Source organism: Manacus candei, unplaced genomic scaffold (genome assembly GCF_025592945.1).
Source record: "Manacus candei isolate 608988 ecotype Guabito, Panama unplaced genomic scaffold, ASM2559294v1 h1tg000014l, whole genome shotgun sequence".
NCBI lineage: Eukaryota > Metazoa > Chordata > Aves > Passeriformes > Pipridae > Manacus > Manacus candei.
In genome coordinates, this window is record NW_026138062.1 from 51,950,853 (window position 1) to 51,970,560 (window position 19,708).

Here is a 19,708-nt window from a genome sequence, read left to right on the forward strand (position 1 = left end):
TTGTCAGCTTCCTCAGACCCTCTCAGCTGCAGCTGAACTACCTCAATCTGATTTGAAACCACAGACTGGAAATATCTGTTTGTATTCTTATTTCACATACTTGGTTTTCTTACTTACCTAGTCCGCACAGGTACAAGGTGACAAGACTTCCTATCATCAGAAGTAGAGTAATCTTGGTGTGCCTTCTATTTAGATCTAATTTCATGGCCAGCTGATGATATAACCTGTAAAACAGACCCCTGACACCTGTCTATTTAGAGGCAGGAGAGCCTGGCTCATGGCCACAATGAGCACACTGGGCTACAGGCTTCAGGTTTTATTTATAACCTCGCTATCTGAAGTTTAACCAGATCAGAGGACCTTGATCCTGAAGCTCTTTCAGTCCAGTCCAAATATGCAGAGGAAGAAACTTGTCAGGAAGGCAAATGAAAGATTGCAGGTCCCACTTTGCTCCCTTGGCAGAGCACCATCAAACAGTCTCTTGAATCCTGTAATGTCTTGGAAAGGGGCAATGCTAGGGGAAAACCCCTTGGAGGCCTGTTCAGTTCCTTCACATTTTTGCTTACTTGAGGAGAGCCCTGTCCTCTTTTTGTATCAGTTGTCCACAGAAGGAATCACTTGGTTCCTCAGGTTTTCTACTCACTTAAATGCTTCCTAAGCACTGCTGTGAGACTTTTATTTTCCTTTTTTCCTGTCCCTACTGGACAGCCTCAAAAGTAATGATGAGTAGGAGTGCAAGTGTTTACTGCCCTTTGCAAGCCCTTTTGCAAGCAAAGTGCTGCTAGACGGGAATCTCACAAACAACTCTGGTCACATGACCTGCTTCACTTTATGTTTCTTTTTTTCCTTATTTTTTTTGTTTTTGTTGTCTCCTAGATACTTCCTCTTTAGAAGCATCATCACTTCCCAAATTCATAGCTCACCTTGTTCACTTCTCCATTGGCCCTGGGCTTGTTGACTTCATAGCTTTACTTCATATTTATGGTACGACTGTCCTGGTAACTTCTTTTTTGGTAATCAGCTCTGTGAAACTAGCTGATTACCATGAAAAAACCATTTTTTCTTATCTGGTAGCCCATCTTTTATGTGCTACCTTGCTAATGTCAATGCATATCCTGATGAGCCATCTGCATAGCCTATTCTCCTGTTGTGTGTTGCATCCTGAAAGTCCTCAGATTGTTTTCTTTGTTAAGTAGTGCCACAGGTAAGGATTAGTCATTTGGGTTAATGTCTTGACATGATGGGACTGGGTGTTGCCAGAGTCTAAACATGCAGTGAATGTTTATTTTGGTCTCATGGCCTTCCTTCCTGAGGCATTGTTGCAAAGTCCTTTTCTGTCTGAATGAACTGGTGAAGTATTTCTTCCTTAGCCTTCCCTTGCCTGTTCCTAATCCTCAGTTACGACAGAAAGATGATTCACAGGACCATGTAGTAAACCAGAGCAGGGTTAAAAAGGTTGGGGTTTTTGGTTGGTTTATTTTTTGTTTGTTTGTTTGTTTGTTTGGGGGGGCTTTTTGTTGGTTTGTTGGTTTTTTTTTTCTTGGAGTTTGGTTGTGGGCTGTTGTGTTAACTAAATTGAAAAGGTAGCTCAGAGATGGGACTTGGGAAGGAGAGAGTTAAACCACTGTAGTGATGAAAAGCAAAGTATGTAACCATAATGGGCACAATTTTTCAGGCATTGAAATCTTCATCAACTGTAAAGTCACTGCCTTTTTTCCAGGTTGCACATACTTTATTTCACTTGATCTCCCAAACTACTGTGTATCGAGCCAGGTTTCACACAGAAATTTAGGGCATAGATGAAAGGAAATAAGGTGTTTCCAACACAGCAGAGAAGAGCAATGAAGTTTTTCTTATGGAACCAGAGCCAGAGCATACTAGTTAGAAACCTTCTTCGAGACATCTGTGAAAAGAAAGAGGAAAGAAAAGGCAAAGTGCCTGATGAATTCTAAGGAAGCTCTCTAAGGACTAAAAGATCTTAGGGGATGAGTTTTCAACATCCTTTTATCATTGACATATGCATTTCCAGTTGCATTCCGATTTGGGATGCTGTGAGGATTGCACATGTGAGGAGTGTATGGAAGTGAAATAAAAATAGATCCTTTTAACCTTCCATGGTATGCTCAACCATAGTCCAAGAAGGCCCTACATCACATGATGGGCTTAAATACAGAGCAGAGGTGGGATGCTTTGTTTGCTTACCACCAGTCCTCTGCTCTGTTCCAGCTATTCCCACCTTGGAAGCCTGTTAACACTAACCTGGACTGCAGGGGAAAACATATTCTCTTGCTGTGCGTTCATCTGTAGAAACAAAAGAGAAAAGGCAGTAAGCTGCAGAACTGCATGGTAGGGTAGTGCCAAGCTTCTTTCTCTGTGACCCAACCATCCCACTACCTTAATGTTTCATTCTTCAGACTGTAAATGTAGGAACAAAAAAGTGTCTACAGTGGGTCAGACCAATGGTCTGTCTCCCCAACATGTGTCCCATACAACTGTGAAAGATCATCCTATGCATAGTACCTTTTAATGCAAGGATATTTTTTGTAAACACTTTCAATAGTGTGTCCTAACAGCCTTGCCTATTTACTGATAATTAGTATTTTCATGTCAGGTAACACTTTTTAAATTTTATATACTAAGCACAGAAATTCTTGTACAGAATGAAATAGCAAAGAGAGACCATATTAGGTGACAATATTTAGATCTGTAATGGCTGGATTAAGAAGTGTCCTCCTCTTCTTGCCATGGTGTGGAAGGGGGAAAAAGAATGGAACTTAGTACAAAACATGTAGGCCTGTGGTGCTGCTTTCTAAATCATCAGTGGCAGTTTTTCCATTTTGTTCTCAAATTCTTTTTTAAAAATAATTCTTAGTGTTCCACTTGCTGTTTTGTCTCATACCTATCACAGAAAAGAGACTCAAAATGACAAAAAGATCTCTCTTCTGCGTGCTGATAACTCATTTAGAGCTTTAAAGGGTAACAAATTATTCTCCTATTATCCTCTAAGACATGGAAGAACCCAATGGAAGGTAAGATTGTTACACTATACATGAAAAGCATACAACTAAATTCTGCTTTCTAATGGATCAGGGTGGCACTATGTAATATGGATTTGAAATAAATGCCTAAGTATTCTCAAGAGAGATAAAGAGCTGGAAAAGACATGGCAAGTTAACAGAGAAGTCTTTTTTCCACAGAGATGTCACTTGAAGCTAGAGGAAGTAAACAGTGTGTCATTTTGAACACATAACACCCTACAGCATAATCATAGTGTCAGGCAGTCTCATCTGAAGAACTTTTCTAAGCAAGCAGTTCTGCTACTTGAATGTTAAAGTCTTGCACAGAGGAAACCCAAGCTTGAAGTTGCAGGAGGAAGTGCACTGGAATAAGGGGGATAAGGGGATAAGGGAATAAGGGTCACAGACAGAATTATGCCTGAGTGAGATGTATAATAGTTACTCTTTGCTAGTGTCAGCGAAATCTCACCTGGCTTATAGTAGTCATAGACATGCACTGTTGCTGCTTTCAGATTCTGCACTTCAATGTCTTGTTCCACTGAGATGTTAAGCTTCAGAGAAGTCTCACCCAGCTGAAAAGAAGTAAGCAGAAATGCAATGGTCGTCTCAAAGTCATCTACATACCACCTTTACTCCTTCTCCATCAGAGCTTTCTTTCTCTGTCTTTCCTGGTTCTTCCACCCTCTTCCTCTTTGGCCGAAATTTTAGCCCACTTGATCAGACTAGAAATTCGTATTTCTCATCTGTGAAAGTCCCAGTGCAAAGTACTTCAATTGCTACTTCTTCAGTTGTCAGTTCCCTGTGTTCTTCCTCTTACCTCTTCCAAGTAGATTGTGACTTGGTCTGGTTTTATCTCTGTCTTTTTCACTAGGGGTATCTTCTCCAGCTGTATAGGAAGGCAAGAGATGAGCTCAGTTAACATCAGCGTATTGGCCTTCTCTGTCTCACACCAAGTTTAGTGTTTGTCAGTGAACCACTGTTGACTAAAGCACTAAGCCTAGTCAGGCCTGCGTTCCTCAGCTGTAATGGTGTTGAGATTGTTGGGAGCACAAGAGGCCTTAGAAAACATTTTTTCAGATTTGGATCAAGTGTCCTTGAGCCATGTTCCTACTTTCAGTACTTGTAACAAAGGGAAAGATGGTTATTAGGAGGCTATGATGTATCTTCCTAGCTATCACCTGGCACAATGGAGCCATTGAACAACCCTAAGAGATTCAACACCATTTTATGGAATATCCCTTACAGAGGCACTGGCAACTGCAAATGGTCTCAGTGCACCCCAGGTGATTCTAACTAGGTGCTTTTCAGCTCCTAACTTCTTATTGCATATGCAATCCTTACTACTCAATATGAAAAACTGCACAATCAGTTGTGCAAGCAGAAAGTTGCCTTGTGAAATAGCCGGCTATATTTGCACTTGTTTAGTTTACTTAATTTTTAGTAAGATAAGTAGTTACCATTCTTCAGCAATTCTTACCTCTTTGGATATTTCTGGCTGAGCTACATCTGGAAAACAGATTTTGCTATCAAGGAAAGCCAGAAGAAAAGTCTTACCTCTTTCACAGAGCTCTGCACAGGAATGAACCCTGACAGCATTTCCACCTCCACCAGGGCCATGTTACTGGTCCCACGGTCCCCTACATAACTGAAAAGAGTCGGGAGAGAATCACATTAGATGTGGAAAGCATCATAGCATTTCTAGGAGATACTAATGGACCCTGCTCTATAGTGATATGAAAGCTCAGTAGCATGTATACCTGATGGGAGAAAGGGACACAAAAATCATCCCCATCTATTCATTTAGTATGGAGACAGACTGTGCAGCAAATATGTTATGGTTAATGTGTTAATGCTTCATGTTGCCTTCTCCAACATACATAAGTGACCTTTGCTGTTGGAGGGTGAGAGTGGCAATGTTCTCTTTCAGTAAGGACAGTAAGGCATGGAGAATATGGATCAAGACTCTCATCCTAGACAGATACATGCAAGTGAAATATGGAGAGGGACTGGAGTTTCTGATGTCTAGTTCCAGCAGAGGTTCCCATTACCTAGGATAATGCATCTCAGGGCTGCTTCAGCCCAGGCTGCCAAGGCTGGGTGGGAGCTCTGGCTCTTGGGAATGCCACCATCTCATCTCCTAGTGCTCTGGGGGCTGCTGAGCTGCTCCATGCTGACTGAGATAGTTGCCGTGGTTCTGCAAGACACAGCCAGGGCATTGCCATGCTCCTACAGGCCTTAATTCTCAGTTAACAATCTTTTTGGGATCTATGGAGAAGAAGAGATCATCCCTGTGTCTTTGTTTCTGTAAGACAGGGTTCTAGTCATACAACTGGGTTCCCAATTCTTTACATTGAAGAAGGAGCCTCAAGGGATTTCATACCTGACAGACACATGGATGTCAAGCTCTTTCCTGACACCATCACATTCTCTTGGTACTGTTTCCACATCCAGGACAAAGACCTCTTCTGTTTTTGGTGGTGGGGTGTTATAGTACAAAGTGGTCTGGTGGGGGAGAAAACATGTCTGTGAAGTGCCCCAAAGCTTCCCTGAGTGATCTAAAGGATTACCTGTGCCTCCAGCTTTTAACGAATAACCAGTGGCTAACACAGTAGGAGCCAGATGCACTTTCTGTTCAGAGATGTGCTGTTTAGCACATAGCATCAGAGACACCTGCCAAATGTAACCCTCAGCATGGAGACAGCCATCTGTGATACAAGGCCTCATTCAGTCTTATCGGAAAAAAATACTGTTAAGGTGTAAGAAAGTACATTAGCTAAGACACTGCCCCACAAGGAGAAAGAAGTGTAACTGTTAACTCTTGACATGCTAATAGTAGTTCTAGGTCTCCAGAGGAAAAATACCGGCAAAACAAGTATAAACCCCAAAAGAACGATAGAAAGAACAAAGAATCGGAAGAGGAAAACTCAGGAAGACAGATGATCACACTCCTCCAAAGAGAATCTTCCTCCATCTGCCTGGTGACTGACAGTTTGGCCAGCAGATACTCATCAGATGTCTTATGTTTATTTACTATATTCAAGTATAGCTGAGTAGTATGAGCCCTAGTTACCTCCTACATGCATTAACAATAAATAATTTTTGAGTCCTCTTGTCTATACACTGCTTGCAGATTCTCCGTGAGTATCATAAGAGATGGCTGAACAGAAATGATCCAGTAAGGGAGGTTTTCACAGGGAGTGGCTTGAATTCCTTGCTGCATGAATGGCTCATAAGTGGATCACTATCATGACTGCCAGAAAAATAAGATGTATCCTCCTGATGGACCAGTTGTGTTGGCGTACTGGAATAAGAAGACCTTGGTGCTAAATCACTCCTCATCTCTGCGTGTGATAACAACCCAAGGAATATTACATCAGAAGACATAATATATAGTGTTCACCTCCTGAAGCTTGACATCAGCAACATACAATCAAAATAGAAGCAGGTACTGTTCTGTGTCTTACTACTTCTGACTTCAGATCTAGTGGTCTCTTAACAATAACATGGCTCTGTAGCATAGGACAGCAAAGCTGAGACATTTCTGAGAAGAAGATACCAGAGATGGTTGCAGTGGAAGCATGACAACACAGTATACCTGAGTACTTTCAAGCTTGACATGATTCTGCCTAGAAAGCAAAATCCTACTCAGAATTTGAGGCTATAGAGCCTGCTTGGAGCCAAGCCTCACTTCAATAATCAGAGGCAAAGCCTGACAGCTCTGTTCCTTATGTATACGCACCTGTACATAAACGCAGCCGCTGCCAGTCGCTTGCACTGTGTACGTCCCTGGGACAGCAAGGAGAGATGCCTGATGCAGGACCAACTTGTTGTTCCTGTGCACATGGAACTCCAATGGAGAAGCCTCCTTGCCTTTCACCATCACCTTTACATCTCTGATCTCCTGAGGAATCAGGGCTGCATACTGAGCGAGGGCCTGCAGGCTAACAACTGTGTCCTAAAGGTAGAGAAAGAGCCACTTTGCTATGGAACTGTGCAGTACAAGATCCAGCACACTAGTTCAGGCACTGCAGGGAGAACCACAGCCCTTATGGCCCGGATTCACATTCTGACACAAGTGGGCTCTATACCATTAATGTATAGGTCTATGCCACAGGGAGCAGAATGACCTCTGTTACCTGGAAAGGGTAGCTTCTGAGCCCTGGGATTAGCAGTCCCAGGCCCTGGGTAATCCCAATTACACTACACAGAAAAGAGTTTCCCCATGGCACTCCCTTTTCCAAACAGGGCTCATATACATTTGTCAGTGAAGGATGGATCTAGAGTGACATGCATATGAGAGATGTGCACACCACTCCAGGCACAGCATCTCTCTCTTTCTCCCATGATTTTCCATGGTTTATTACCTGTGTGGAAGCAAATCCTCCGAAGCCATTTCTCTGTCTACTGAGCCAGCGCACAAGCTTGCTCACTGATGCTTCATTGAGTGACGAGTCTGGTTTGGAGACATGAGCCAGGACAATGTAGGCTACTGTCTCAATCATAGAAGAAGATTCTTCACCACCAGAATGTGACGTCAGGAGCTCTGCTGATGGGGGAAGAAACATGTGGAAGAGAAGAACTGTAGATCCCTATGAACATCAGCTTCTCCTTTGAGACTCTTTGAGGACTGACAGTTTCCTGTACAGCATCAGAAATGCAAGTGCCTTTCTGGGGCACCTCAGAGTGCAGAAATCAATCCATCCTTGGTTTTTTTTTCCCTTGAAAGGGCCAGCCATCTATGGTAGGCTCCATTTCTTCCTTTGAAAACACAGATACATCCAGGCCCCAAATCCTCAACCAGTTTCTCTAGGAAACAATTCCCCTAGAAACTGATGGACTCTCAACACAGGTTCTCTGTTTAAAGTACACTCCAAGTCTTATTCAGCTCTGTGTATATTCAAAGCTATGTCTCCAAGCTTCAGCATTTTTGTCGTTTCTGCTTTTACCTAGCACAGTCTAATAGGACCCCCTGTGTAGAAAAACTCTAGGACTCATTTCCAGTCACTTGTACCTACTGTGCAAAAACTGGTCACTCTTTGAGGGAGAATCGCTTGCAGGCTACTGGAGGAATAAGACTACACAACTTACTTCATTGGCATCCTCACTATGCAGTGCATAAGCTAGGACAACTTAAGCAAGAGCTGGGCTCTCACCTAAAGTCCAAGCTCAGAAGTACTGAATACATCTGAGTCTGGTCAAATATTTTGCTGCAGTGATAATAGGGGGCTAATCAAAATTCAGCTAAGAATTGAACTTAATTGTGCCAGTGTAGACATATTCTGCAATGATACAAGTGTGAAAAGCTTAAATGCTTTTAAATTCTAAGTCCATCTTCAGAAAAAACCTTCACTTTTGAAAGAGGAACCATCAAATCACTTGTTTGCATAAAAACAGCCTAAAGACTCAGGTTGTCTATGGAGGACCTCCATTACTGCATTATGTTTATCACAGGGGAAAGTTCTTTCCTTGGTCCACATGTATTATCACAGAGGCAGCTCTGACAAGTATTGCATTCAGTGTGTGCAATTCTACTCCTTCCAGTTTGCCCACTGGCTGTTCTGTGAAACCAGCTAGCAGCTTGAGTGGCTATGCAGTGAGCTGCACTCTGCAGTGGTAGCTGATCAGACTGAAAAATCCTCTCTCCCTCTTTTTCTCTGTGTTAGTTTTCAACCTCCAATGTAGTTCACCATACTGCCAGACAAACAAATGTGGGGAGGAACTTAAACCAACTCCAGTAGCATTACCAACTGTTTAACCATAGGCTTAAGTGCTTTGAATCCCCCACCTCAGCATCCACATTCAAGACAGAAGCCCATCTTTTTCCCAAGTTAAAGACACAAAAAGAAGAAAAAAAGCTCAGTAGCACAACAATAAAGGTGCATCCACCCAAGGGCCCTGAGCTGAGTAGAGACTCAATGGGGAAGCAGTCAAAAGGTTTGAATTCTTCAAGTTCGTGCTGTGACCAGCACCTGAATAAACATGGTGAGACAAGTTTCCTCTGCAAGATCTATTGTACTATGTATGAATTGCTAAAGAATGACAGGAGGACCACAGCTCAAGTAAGCATTTTGACCACACAAATTAAGCATGGATCACCTCTGTTGCTTTTGATTAGAAATTGTTTCATGGGTCTGAGAAAAATAGAGGCTCTCACAGCTTCAATACATTATGATTTTCTGACACAAAAGCCTATTTTGGAATAGGTAAATTTCCCAGACTACTGCAATTAAATGCTACAGATATCAGAACTTAAACACAGTTGTTATTTCTAGGGCTCAAAATCTTCTTAACAGCAACAACCTACCCGTTTCCTTCTCCAGCATATCCAGAAGCTGCTCTCTCATCTCCATGTCCTTACTCAGCGTGAAGACATAAGCCATCAAAGCCTTGACATAAAGGCTTGTCTCATCAAGTGTTACATTCTTAAGACAATGTAAGGCATTATCCAACATGGTGTCCTGAAAAAGGAGCCCAAACCAAGTGAATTTCCTCTGACCAAACTAAACATTGTTGTGAACACCTATCCCAGATACATATTTGATTTACTTTATTGCTAGGATCTATCTTGGGGCTGTGGAACATGAAGTAGAGTGGACAAAACATCACTCACTGTGGGTCAAAAGCAAAGGTGTGACTGGACACATCACTGGGATAGGGGATTGCTAATATACTGGAGAATCCAGCCGTAGGAAGCATCTGGTAACACACTGCATCAGAGTCATCAAACCTGCATGCTGTAGGCCTCGGACCCTGAAGGGGTATGATGTTGTTTTTAGAACTGTACCATTAAACCTGGAATATCAGTTCTTTTTTGCTAGAACAGTCTGTACTTATCTTGTAGATCATTGCTTTTATTTGAGGGGGGGAGGGCATTGCATACCTGAAAGGGGACCTTTTTTTTTTCCTTTAGATTTTTAGTTTAATGAACACTGTTGCCTTTCCCCAAGCCCTTTGTCATTTTCAGAGACAATTGTTTCCCCTGAGATCAGCTGGGAAAAGCAAGTCTTCTGCTTTGCTGCAAATCAGGCCATTTATATTAAGAACTCCTTGCCGAGTTCAAAATTTCCTATTGAGCTTACTGTGTATAAAGGTGGGAATGAGAGAACCTTTCAGCACCTCAAGCTGGGTTCTCCTTGAAGCCACCGGCCAGGGAAGGAATGAATGGTGGAGCAGGCTCCCAATCCCTGCAAGAGTTCAGATGTGACTTACATTTTTCTCCAGATGGAGTTCCACCAGTGCAGCAGTGATATAGGCTGTTAATGAGATTGTATCGTCCACACCACCCTGCAAGGACAGAGATAATCATCAGAGAAATAGAAACCCAACAACTGCTTGCCTGTCATTGTATAGCCACTGAAACTGCCTATGGATGACCTATTTGAGGGAGTGCAGCAGCATGCTTCCGGGCATTCTCGGACAGGAAACAAGGACACTTGCTGAATATCATGAAGGTCTGGTGTTAAGGGCAGTCTCAGAGCTGTGTTGTGCATACAGCCTAGGCATCCCTTCTCAAAAAAGGGCATGAAGCAAACTGTTAAGCAATATATTTTATTAAAAATAAATATATTACAACTGTACACTTGAACAGAGCGTGTAGGATTTGCACACAAGAAGTTATGCAAGTTTACCTATAGTTCAGCTGACTATGAGAAGCTACAGGTTAAACAGGCTTTCAGGAGCCTCTTTTCACATCAGAGAACATTAATTCTTGGGGAAGTTCTGTTTGCATCCTCAGACATGAGACAAGACTAAGTCTAAAATGAGAGGGGGAAATTGGGCTAAGATGCTAAGAAGCATTGTTCACACTGAATAGCAAAAACTTTGAAATGTAAGGCGGGCAGGGTGCAAAGCCTATTCCAAAAAGTTCAAATGGAAAGCTCAAGCTGCAAAATTAATGAAAGCCAGACAAGGATGAAAGTCTACATGTACACTCTGGTTTTATTTTGCACTGCACCCATATTTTAAGAAAAAAAGCATAACCCTTTGCTTTTCCAAAGTGGCAGCCTGTTTTCTTTCATAAGCCTGCCTTGTATTTAATATGGGCAATTTTGCAATCTGACCAGTCTGGATTATTCATACCCTTACAAATGCAATGAACCCAAGTACTGCCATGCTGCATATGCACTGTTCAGTACCTAAGTACTGGGACATGTACACCAGGAGTTTGGTGCATTCCCAGCTACACTGCAGGATCATTTGGGGGATGCCATAATCCAGGAGGTCATACTTTTTGAGTGACAGACAACTGTGTCTTCAGAGAATCCCATATTAGAGCACATAGAGTATTGTGCATTGTAAGGCATGAGAAGAGGGAGAATCCAGCCAGGGTATTCTAGAGAAGTATTAAAATACAAAAATATTTCTGCCTGTGCCCTTGAAGTGCCTTCGCACAATCAGCTGTGTTGTCTTTTGGCTAGAGTAAAAATGAAGAAAGACTAGCAGAGGTTAAAACCTCACACAGAGGAAATGCCTGCTGTTTTAGGCCATGCTTTTTCATTCTGTTCTGGGAAGATGCCTTGGCTGTGCTAGGCCATAGGGACATTGCTTTGTGCTACTGTACACAGTGGAAGAGCCTGGAGGAAGCAACCCCATGCCTCACATTGTGTTCCTCCTGCTCTCACTCTCACTCCCATGTCTGGCAGCCATACCTTCAAGTCATTGTTGAAGAGCTTCCCCACACTCTCAAAGCAGCCACTGGGCAGCTGGTGCTTCTGCAGCCAGAGCAGAGCACTGTGCACGTGATCCTTATCAATGTAAATGTAAGAGCTGGCCTGTCCAAAGGACCTGGCTACAAAAGCTGTCAGCCTGTAAGCAGAGCACAGAGGAATCCCATGTCACAGCTAGAAGATGAACCAGCAAGACCAATAGGTTTATGATGACAATAGCAGCTCTGGTCACTCACCACGTGTTGCCCTGGTCATCACCTTTCCCAAAGGCGCTGTAGGAGCCATCGTCATGTTTGTAGAGCAGCTGACGCTGGTAACCTATGACAACAGGTGCCAGGATGTCACTCTCACTGTGAGGACCTTTAGCATCTCAGACTGTATCCTTGCTTTGGGAAGATGGCTTCACAACAAGAGACTTCACCAGGTCCTACTGTCAAAGACATTGAGGCAAGCACACCACCACCCCACAACTGCCCGTGCATCCCACAGCAACAGCATGACAAGAAGCAGTTGCACAGCACTGAACTGTGCCATACAGCTGCTCTACACTACTGGAGCTGCTATGAGCAAGTGCTGTGGGTATCTTCCCTGCTGTTTTACAAAATGGTGACATGCTCAGCTGCCTCATGTCTCCCCATGCTCCAATGAGCCCTCACAGGCCCTTGCTGTGAATAAAAAGAGTAGTAGGAGTGGGGAGGAAGGCATTTCCTAGAGGGGACCAAAATGAAACGCTATTTGTTTTTCAGCACTTCCTTTAGCCCTCTTGGGACTCCAGAAAACACTTTTAATGGGACGTACAGGAAGCAACAAGGCCATGCCTTTAAGCTCTGAGGCCAGAATGCTGTCTGCATCTGTTTGCTCTCCCTACACCCTCTCCATGGCTGCATTATTTACCCCCTCTCTGCTGCCACTGTTCTCTTGGGTAGGTCCCCCTCTCCCAGATATCAGTACATGCTCATAGTAGAAGAGAGAAAGGGGGAGAGAAAGGGATTCAGATCCTATCCAGGGGAGCTGCTGAGCTTGCAGCATAGCAAGATAAGTAGACTGGCAGGCTGAAATGTGAGACACGTTACAACATGATACACAGACACTGGCACTATATTAAATTCAGATTATACTGGACAGAATTGACACACCCTCAAAATATGTGTCCTAAAACATGGGAAAACACTAAGCTACTGAAATCCTATCAATTCCAAAAGGCCATTCTTTATTCCATGTAATAGCAGCTGATGCCTTGTTTCCACAAGGTACTTCTGTCAGCCTTGAACTGATAAGGGAATAAACACGCATCACATAATGATGGAAATCATTAATTACCCACACCCTTCTCAAAAAAGCAGACTTAGTAGTTCAGTTACAGCAGGGACAGAAATCCTGCTTTCTTCAGAAACACACTTTTCTTTCCATGAGATATTTTCCTTTTTGTCTGCGATACCTTCCTTTGTAACAGCTCTGGCAGTGCTCCCATTCCCGCCCTTCACCTTCCCACCAGACCTGTGCCCAACAATCTTGATTTACAAAAGCTTGATTTTGCAGCAAAAGGAAGAAGGACAATGTTTACCTGTTGTCAGGAATTTCAGTGCTTTATCTTTAATTTCAGCATTCAGTTGTTTAGTCTTATTCAGGTACTGGAGTATGAAGATGTTTGGTGCAAACTGAACCATATTCTGTTCACCACAGCCAAAGGGCATGCTTAGCAGTTGGTCTAAATTTTGAAGTGCTGGACCCATGATGTCACCTTACATTTGAAATGGAGACACAGGAGAAAGGAAAAGCACAGACATTAAGCAGTATGAAATGAAAGGACTGCTGCCTTCTCTAAACTCTACTGGGATCCTAGAAAAGAGCCAGTTCCTAACTGAACAGATATGATTGAGATTTATGGTGACCTCTCACAGACTAGATCAGAACAGAAAGGGAAGACACCATGGTTCTGGAAGGAGGAAGGGAATGTGAAGCTTGAGGGGGTCCAAAGAAAGGTGAAGAGAGCTGTCATTCCCTAGTGGGTACCAAGGAGGGAAAGGAATTACACGGGTAAACTAGGTGGAAATCTGCAGGGACGGTTTTGGTTCACTTAGGTGGATGGCAGTGACAGAAGTCAGAGGCGATATCCCATTTTGTGCCTTCTCCTCCAGCCACTTGGGGATCACCTAGAGTCATTCCATATGGGAGGAATAAATATGGAAAAGATTACTTGATCCACATTTCTGAGGCAAACATCACACCCATTACAGATAATCTCATGAGGAGTGGGGTCAAGGCACCAGTAAGGCCAAAGCATTGTGCAAGCTTTTCTCACTGGGGACCCAAGATCAGGGATAGCCTTTCTCACCAATCACAGAGAAAGTGGCTCGGCCAGATCCCTCCAGCACTTCTGCAGGCAGAGGCAGAGAGAACTCTTCAGAGACGGTGTTATCTGAGGAAGGCAGAACCCAGAAATTTATCCCAGGGAAGAAGCATCACACACAAGTGTAACATCCAAGGAGACCCAGGTGAGGCTTAATGTGACATTGAGTCACAGCAGCCAAGACTTGCAAACAAATGCCTCAATACAGGAAACTTTGCCAGGTAAAAGAAAGATATGGACAAATTACAGTGGTTGTTATCCCAGGCAGGGATGGTACCACCAGTGCTTCTTCTCTGACAAATTGGCCCCACCTTTGAGATTTGCAGTAGCCCTGTCCCTTCCATCCCGCTCTCATGATCAATAGCAGTTAGAGATTTTTGTCCCCTACCTGAAGGGCAGAGAAAGGCATTTTGAGTCTTCTCTTGTAGGACCCCTCCTGGCTGCAGATGGAGAAAGAGTAGTTCAGATAGGGAAGACAAGAAAGGAAGTCACCATGTCTTAGCAAGTTTTTCTGCTTTCCAAAAAGAAGAGGCTAAACTTCCTCTTAGCATCTTGCCAACTGCCCCAGGGGACAAACCACTGTCTCCACGGATTCTCCACCCTGAGATGTGACTAACCTTCACAAGCAGAGGTTTTATCACTGTGTCTCTCCCTCCTTGCAAAGGTGTGACAACAATTGTGTTACCACACAGATTGTGTGAATCTTCTGCCATACTGCTTACACTGACATTCACTTTGCCTGCAGAGAGCACAGAGGCACATTGCTGAGCACTTGAAGCAGACAGCTGTATGCACAAGCATTAGGTCCAGACATGCAGACACAGGCAAATTCCACCCCTCCTCCCACCGGCTGCCACACATCCCTCTGCCCAACCTCACCCAGCCTGGTGGCTGTCACATTCCACACAAAGGTTTTTGCTTCATTGGCACAGAGGCAGCTGGTGAACTGGCAACTTGGACAGGCATCCACCTTTAGTTCTGGAGTCTCTGTGAGGGTGGTGCGGATCTGAGTATGATTGGATGTAGAAGCAGACATTGGAATAGTTTTAGTAACAGGTACTACACAAAGGAGCACATACGTTGGGTCACAAAATATGAGTGCTTTATGGCCAGTATGTAGGGCTCCAGAGAACATCATAGCTTGCCTTTGGGCTCAAGTTTTTGTTCCAACAGAGGCCATGTAATTGGGGGAACTCACTTGGAGGAACTCACCTGCATACAGTCCTTGAGGTAGTTAAAGACAGTGGCCTTTAGGCTGAAAGTCTCTCCTTGGATCACAGAATATGGCAGTGACAGATCCACAAAGAAGGGCTGGAAGACCCTAAGAGTGGTCAGAGGCGAGAAACCAAAGCCAGTATCAGCAACACAGAAGGTGTTGGCATTCCATTCCGTGATGGTGTCAGGTACAGCAACTTGGAGAGACGTTTGCCCACTGTCCCTACAGCAGGAAGCAGAAGAGGAGAACTTGATTAGAAGCAGTCAGAATACTCCAGGAATATCTCTGGGGAAGGCAGATAGAGGCTGTTACCAACCCAACAGAGACCAAATCCCAAATCCAGGTCTCTGGGAAAAGCGTCCGAGGTTTTGGCTTCTTCTTGTCATCAGAGTGAGGTTCAGAATCAGCACGGGCAGCAAGATTGTCAGCTAGAAAGCAAGTGGTACCTCAGAAAACAACATATATACACCTACAGTTGAAATTAGTTCTTCATTTACAGGCAATCTAACACAAACCACAAATGCTTTGTGACAGAACAAGAGTGGACAGGGTTGGTGTTTCAATGAGAACATGACACACTGTGTATATCTTTGGGGAGACAGAGTTGGATGGAGTTTAGCCTGAGACTCAGACTGACAGATTCAAATTTGGTCTGGATCCAGGGGGAGACAGCATGCTAAAATGGAGTCACACTCTTAAATAATATGTGAAACTGATGGTGGAGAGCACACTACATTTTATATGAGAAACACTGAAAACAGGGGCACTAATAAAGCACGGAGATTTGAGCTTTTATATGTGATTTATAATTCAGGTCCATTGAAATGGACACGGGCTTTGTTGCTCTCATACACAAACAAGAAATACAGCAGGATGAAAGTCAGTTGTCTCAGCAGCAGGCTGGCCAGAACTGGGAGAGCTCCTTTAGTCAAGGAGATGGACATGTCTGTTCCTTACCAACAACACGATTTTCCATAACAAGTGTCTTTTCCTCAAAGTCTGGTCGCACACAGGAAACTGGTTTCTTGATTCTAGTATTGGTTACTATTTTCATGCGCAATTTCTGGGAAGATAGTAAAGAGAGTAAATCAATGATAAATAAAAGGGAACAAGGAATGTTGAAACTATCTCATGATCATAGATATCATACAGGGTGACAGCTGAAACACTTTTAAATGCTGCTTGTTTATATCCATAAATTTACAGGCTCAGACTCTGACCACAGCATGAGGAATGGAAACCAGCTTTCTGAGGAATACTGGGACTAATTATTACTTCTCATGCCAGTAAATTTCAACTAGATCTGTACTACATATGCCTAACCCTAACAATGAGACATAGTCTAGGAGTAAGCATCTAGTAGACAGCACAGCAATAGGCCTTTTGAGAGGACTCAGGGTCTGTATTTTTAAGGTAGAGTTCTGTCAGCCTGAGAAGCCCATGCAAGTCAGACTACATGTTGGGTTGTTTTCAGTGTGTTGTTACCCTCTTCTGCTGTTTTGAGGTGCTTCTACTTGTATATATATTTTTTAAAAGTGTTCTGTCAGAAGCAGCACTTCTTGGATTTCAGTTAGCAGACATAACACTTTTCTGACTATCATGATTGGTAGCAGATTAGTTTATTTTGTTTGTCTCAAAAAAATAGCTATAAAGCCAAATTGTGAAAGACTTCTTTTTATTAAAACTGCTTTGAGGATAACTAAGAGGAGACTCAATGAAACACAGAGTAAAGTAGTTTGTAAATAAAATAGTAGCCAAGTGGTGTTCAGTCAAAACACAGTGAGGTGCTCAGGTATTACTGCTATGTTCTTGCCACTCCCCCTTTGTAGTTATGGTAACCTAAACTAAATTTGTTCATTTTTATGCTGTCTTTCTTTAAGCAGGTGGTTTGCACTATGCTTACTTGTCTTTCCCCATAGTCCCCAAATGAGTGCTGGCTACACTGAAAAACAAGCAACAGATGACTTGTAGCAATGAAAGTCGGGGCAGCTGAAGTTTGCTAAAAGTAAATTCTTGTAGGCATTCGGGATAGAATATTGGAAATCACTAGCTCAGGAAAAGTTTAGAGGCAGTGTACACACTCACCTTAAACAGACTAAAGACATCAGCCTCACTTTGGTACCACGGTGCACCCATCCGAGCCTTTTTGTGGGGGCTGGGCTGCTGGGGCAGACAAGGGTATCCCTCAAAGTCTTCCAAGCGATAAGGGAACCCTCGTCCTCCAATTGTGAAACTCTCTTCAAAGACCTCATTGTACAACTGCAATGGAAAAACAGAGGTCTTCAAAAGGAGCTGGCCAACAAGCATGTGTATGGGTCAAATATTTGGACTGTAGCCCTCTACTACATTTTGTAAAGCTTTGCAGTTGAGGAAGTTGACACTGGCCCAGCTTATACTAAAGGACAATATAAAGGAGTGGATATATATATAGGATAATACATACTAAAGGACATATACCCAAGGAGTGGATGTAGATAAGTAGCTTTTAGTCTGCAAGACAGTTCAAGCCTTTCAACTCTAGGGTGCAAAATTAGGATAAAAATGCAGGATTCAGTCTGAGCACAAGGCGTTAGCACATCTGACTTACGTATTTAAAGATTACTACTTCACAGACCTGTTAAGTAGATGATGCAAATGCTCAAGAACAGCATCCCTATAAAATGCAACACCAGATCACACTGTAGGCCCTATTTACAGGTGCAGCACATCCCCCTGGATTTGGTAAGGCTTCTTTGTAACAGTCTGGACTTTTATAATTTAACTTACAACTTTCCATGAGGCATATACCTGTTTTATTATCTCTGGTATACATTGTGGAATTATGTTAGGATTTTCAATTTTTGCAGCATTTGTGCTCTAAGTTTTTAATTCACTCCTCTGAAACACACAGCTGCTTTAAGGTAAGCTCCTCCAATCCTTCTAGATTCTCTGAATGCACCTGGTTGTTGGCAAAATCCTGACCACTTTTCACCAGCCACTGTGTGCTGCCTCTATCTATTTAGGTCCTCAGCTTGATCTGTCACATGTCAATTCAGTAATGGTTGTGGCAGTGGGATAGAGGGATAGAAGGACCCTACTGGGCCAAAATTCCATTTCAAAGGCTTAGCCCCACTGACTGGTGTAAGATGGAAGAACAGAGAGACAAGTGGAAAGTAGCAGCATCTCTTCAAAGCTGTTCTCCTTGCCTACCCCTGCAGTGCCATGTAGCATCCACCACTCTTGAGGCAGAGGCCCAGAGTGCAGGGCGGATGGATGAGGAACATGATCATCACACAACTGCTCAAAAGAGGCCAAAGAGGGGGAATGGCAGGGCAGCCACCTAGCACTGCAGCTATGTCCTGGGATGTACTATGGGCTTCCTCCTGCCCATGCATGGAGACAGAAGACAGGCAGGCATTAAGGGATTGGTGATGGTTGGCTGCACTCACGCTGTCTGCTGTTAGGGTATAGTTATTCTTCAGGAGGACACTTTTGTCAACAGCTCGAACAGAGCACAAGGACCCTGGAGCAGCCTTGATGTTCAGTCCAACTTTTGATCCCGGGACTTCCTCCTTATGTGAGAATTCCAGTGCCACCTGCAAAAGAAGATAGGTCTGAGGGCTTAGCACTGGAGAGTGGGACCCTGTGACTTTTATATGTCTGGTTAGCAGAGGGAAAGACAGAGAATAAGGTAGGGAAGGGGGATGAGATGCTAAGAGAGGCTCACCTAAAAATGCATTGGGAAGGTTAAACAGGCTGCAGTGCACACAGCCCTAGCCAGAATTCCTCTACCACCACGCATCCACTACACTCTGATCCAAAACCACCACAGAGAGCTAAGTAGACAGGCTTCTCTTCTGTGTTAGGGAGAACATGGGCAACACTGTGTTCCCAAGTCAGTAATAAGGAATGGGACGAGAAAATAGAGTTCAAGGGGACCTGGTTTACTCCTTGAGCAAAGCTTGCCAGTCACTGTTGTGGAGAGCAGGACTAGGAATTCAGGGAAGAAGGAGGTTGCCTGTTGTCTCCCAGCCAAAAATACTGGGTATCTGTTTTTGCATATACCCACTTTACACCATTTGGATTAGGACAAAACAGGACCAGGAGCCACAGCAGACCAGAGTAAGGCAATGATGCTGTCACACTCCTTGTGTGATTTCTACTCACCTTGTGCCTAAAGCACTTTTCTAGTTCAAACTGTTCCACATCAGCCACCACCTCTCCATCCGAGAAGACTGCGTACACTAGAAGCTTGATGTCAGGCAGGAAGTCATTGCCAATAGTCAGAGGCAATGAGAAGGAGCCCTGCAAATCTGCACAAGATAGCAACAAGGAAGGGAGGGAAAACATCCAATTCAATTGGGGTAGGATACACGTTAAGAATCAAAAGAGGAGATAACACCCCACATAGACACTGTCACAGATTAACAATAAACCCAGGATGCCAGCCATTTATTTGACTCACATCTTCTCCCAAGGT

The 19,708-nt window shown here is 43.5% G+C and overlaps 1 protein-coding gene across 3 annotated transcripts in view; it reads right to left on the reverse strand.

Moving 5' to 3' along the window:
- Positions 1-1,505: 1,505 nt before the first annotated feature.
- The window catches only part of LOC127467691 (alpha-2-macroglobulin-like protein 1), a 29,541-nt gene continuing 11,338 nt past the window's right edge, over positions 1,506-19,708 (reverse strand). The window contains exons 15-37 of one of the 3 annotated variants that reach the window (XM_051779898.1): positions 19,396-19,541; positions 18,678-18,824; positions 17,335-17,508; positions 16,207-16,312; positions 15,566-15,677; positions 15,246-15,471; positions 14,913-15,039; positions 14,651-14,772; positions 14,422-14,473; positions 14,019-14,102; positions 13,248-13,424; positions 11,920-12,001; positions 11,666-11,822; positions 10,227-10,301; positions 9,322-9,475; positions 7,382-7,563; positions 6,757-6,972; positions 5,398-5,519; positions 4,572-4,662; positions 3,835-3,903; positions 3,487-3,589; positions 2,260-2,301; positions 1,506-1,903 (exon numbers count right to left, since the gene is read on the reverse strand). In XM_051779898.1, the coding sequence (XP_051635858.1) occupies positions 1,878-1,903; positions 2,260-2,301; positions 3,487-3,589; positions 3,835-3,903; positions 4,572-4,662; positions 5,398-5,519; positions 6,757-6,972; positions 7,382-7,563; positions 9,322-9,475; positions 10,227-10,301; positions 11,666-11,822; positions 11,920-12,001; positions 13,248-13,424; positions 14,019-14,102; positions 14,422-14,473; positions 14,651-14,772; positions 14,913-15,039; positions 15,246-15,471; positions 15,566-15,677; positions 16,207-16,312; positions 17,335-17,508; positions 18,678-18,824; positions 19,396-19,541 (2,792 nt within the window). In that variant the 3' untranslated portion in view covers positions 1,506-1,877. Of the gene's footprint in view, positions 1,904-2,259; positions 2,302-3,486; positions 3,590-3,834; positions 3,904-4,571; positions 4,663-5,397; positions 5,520-6,756; positions 6,973-7,381; positions 7,564-9,321; positions 9,476-10,226; positions 10,302-11,665; positions 11,823-11,919; positions 12,002-13,247; positions 13,425-14,018; positions 14,103-14,421; positions 14,474-14,650; positions 14,773-14,912; positions 15,040-15,245; positions 15,472-15,565; positions 15,696-16,206; positions 16,313-17,334; positions 17,509-18,677; positions 18,825-19,395; positions 19,542-19,708 lie in introns of all 3 variants that reach the window. The other 2 variants (XM_051779897.1, XM_051779896.1) reach the window with 2 other exon arrangements.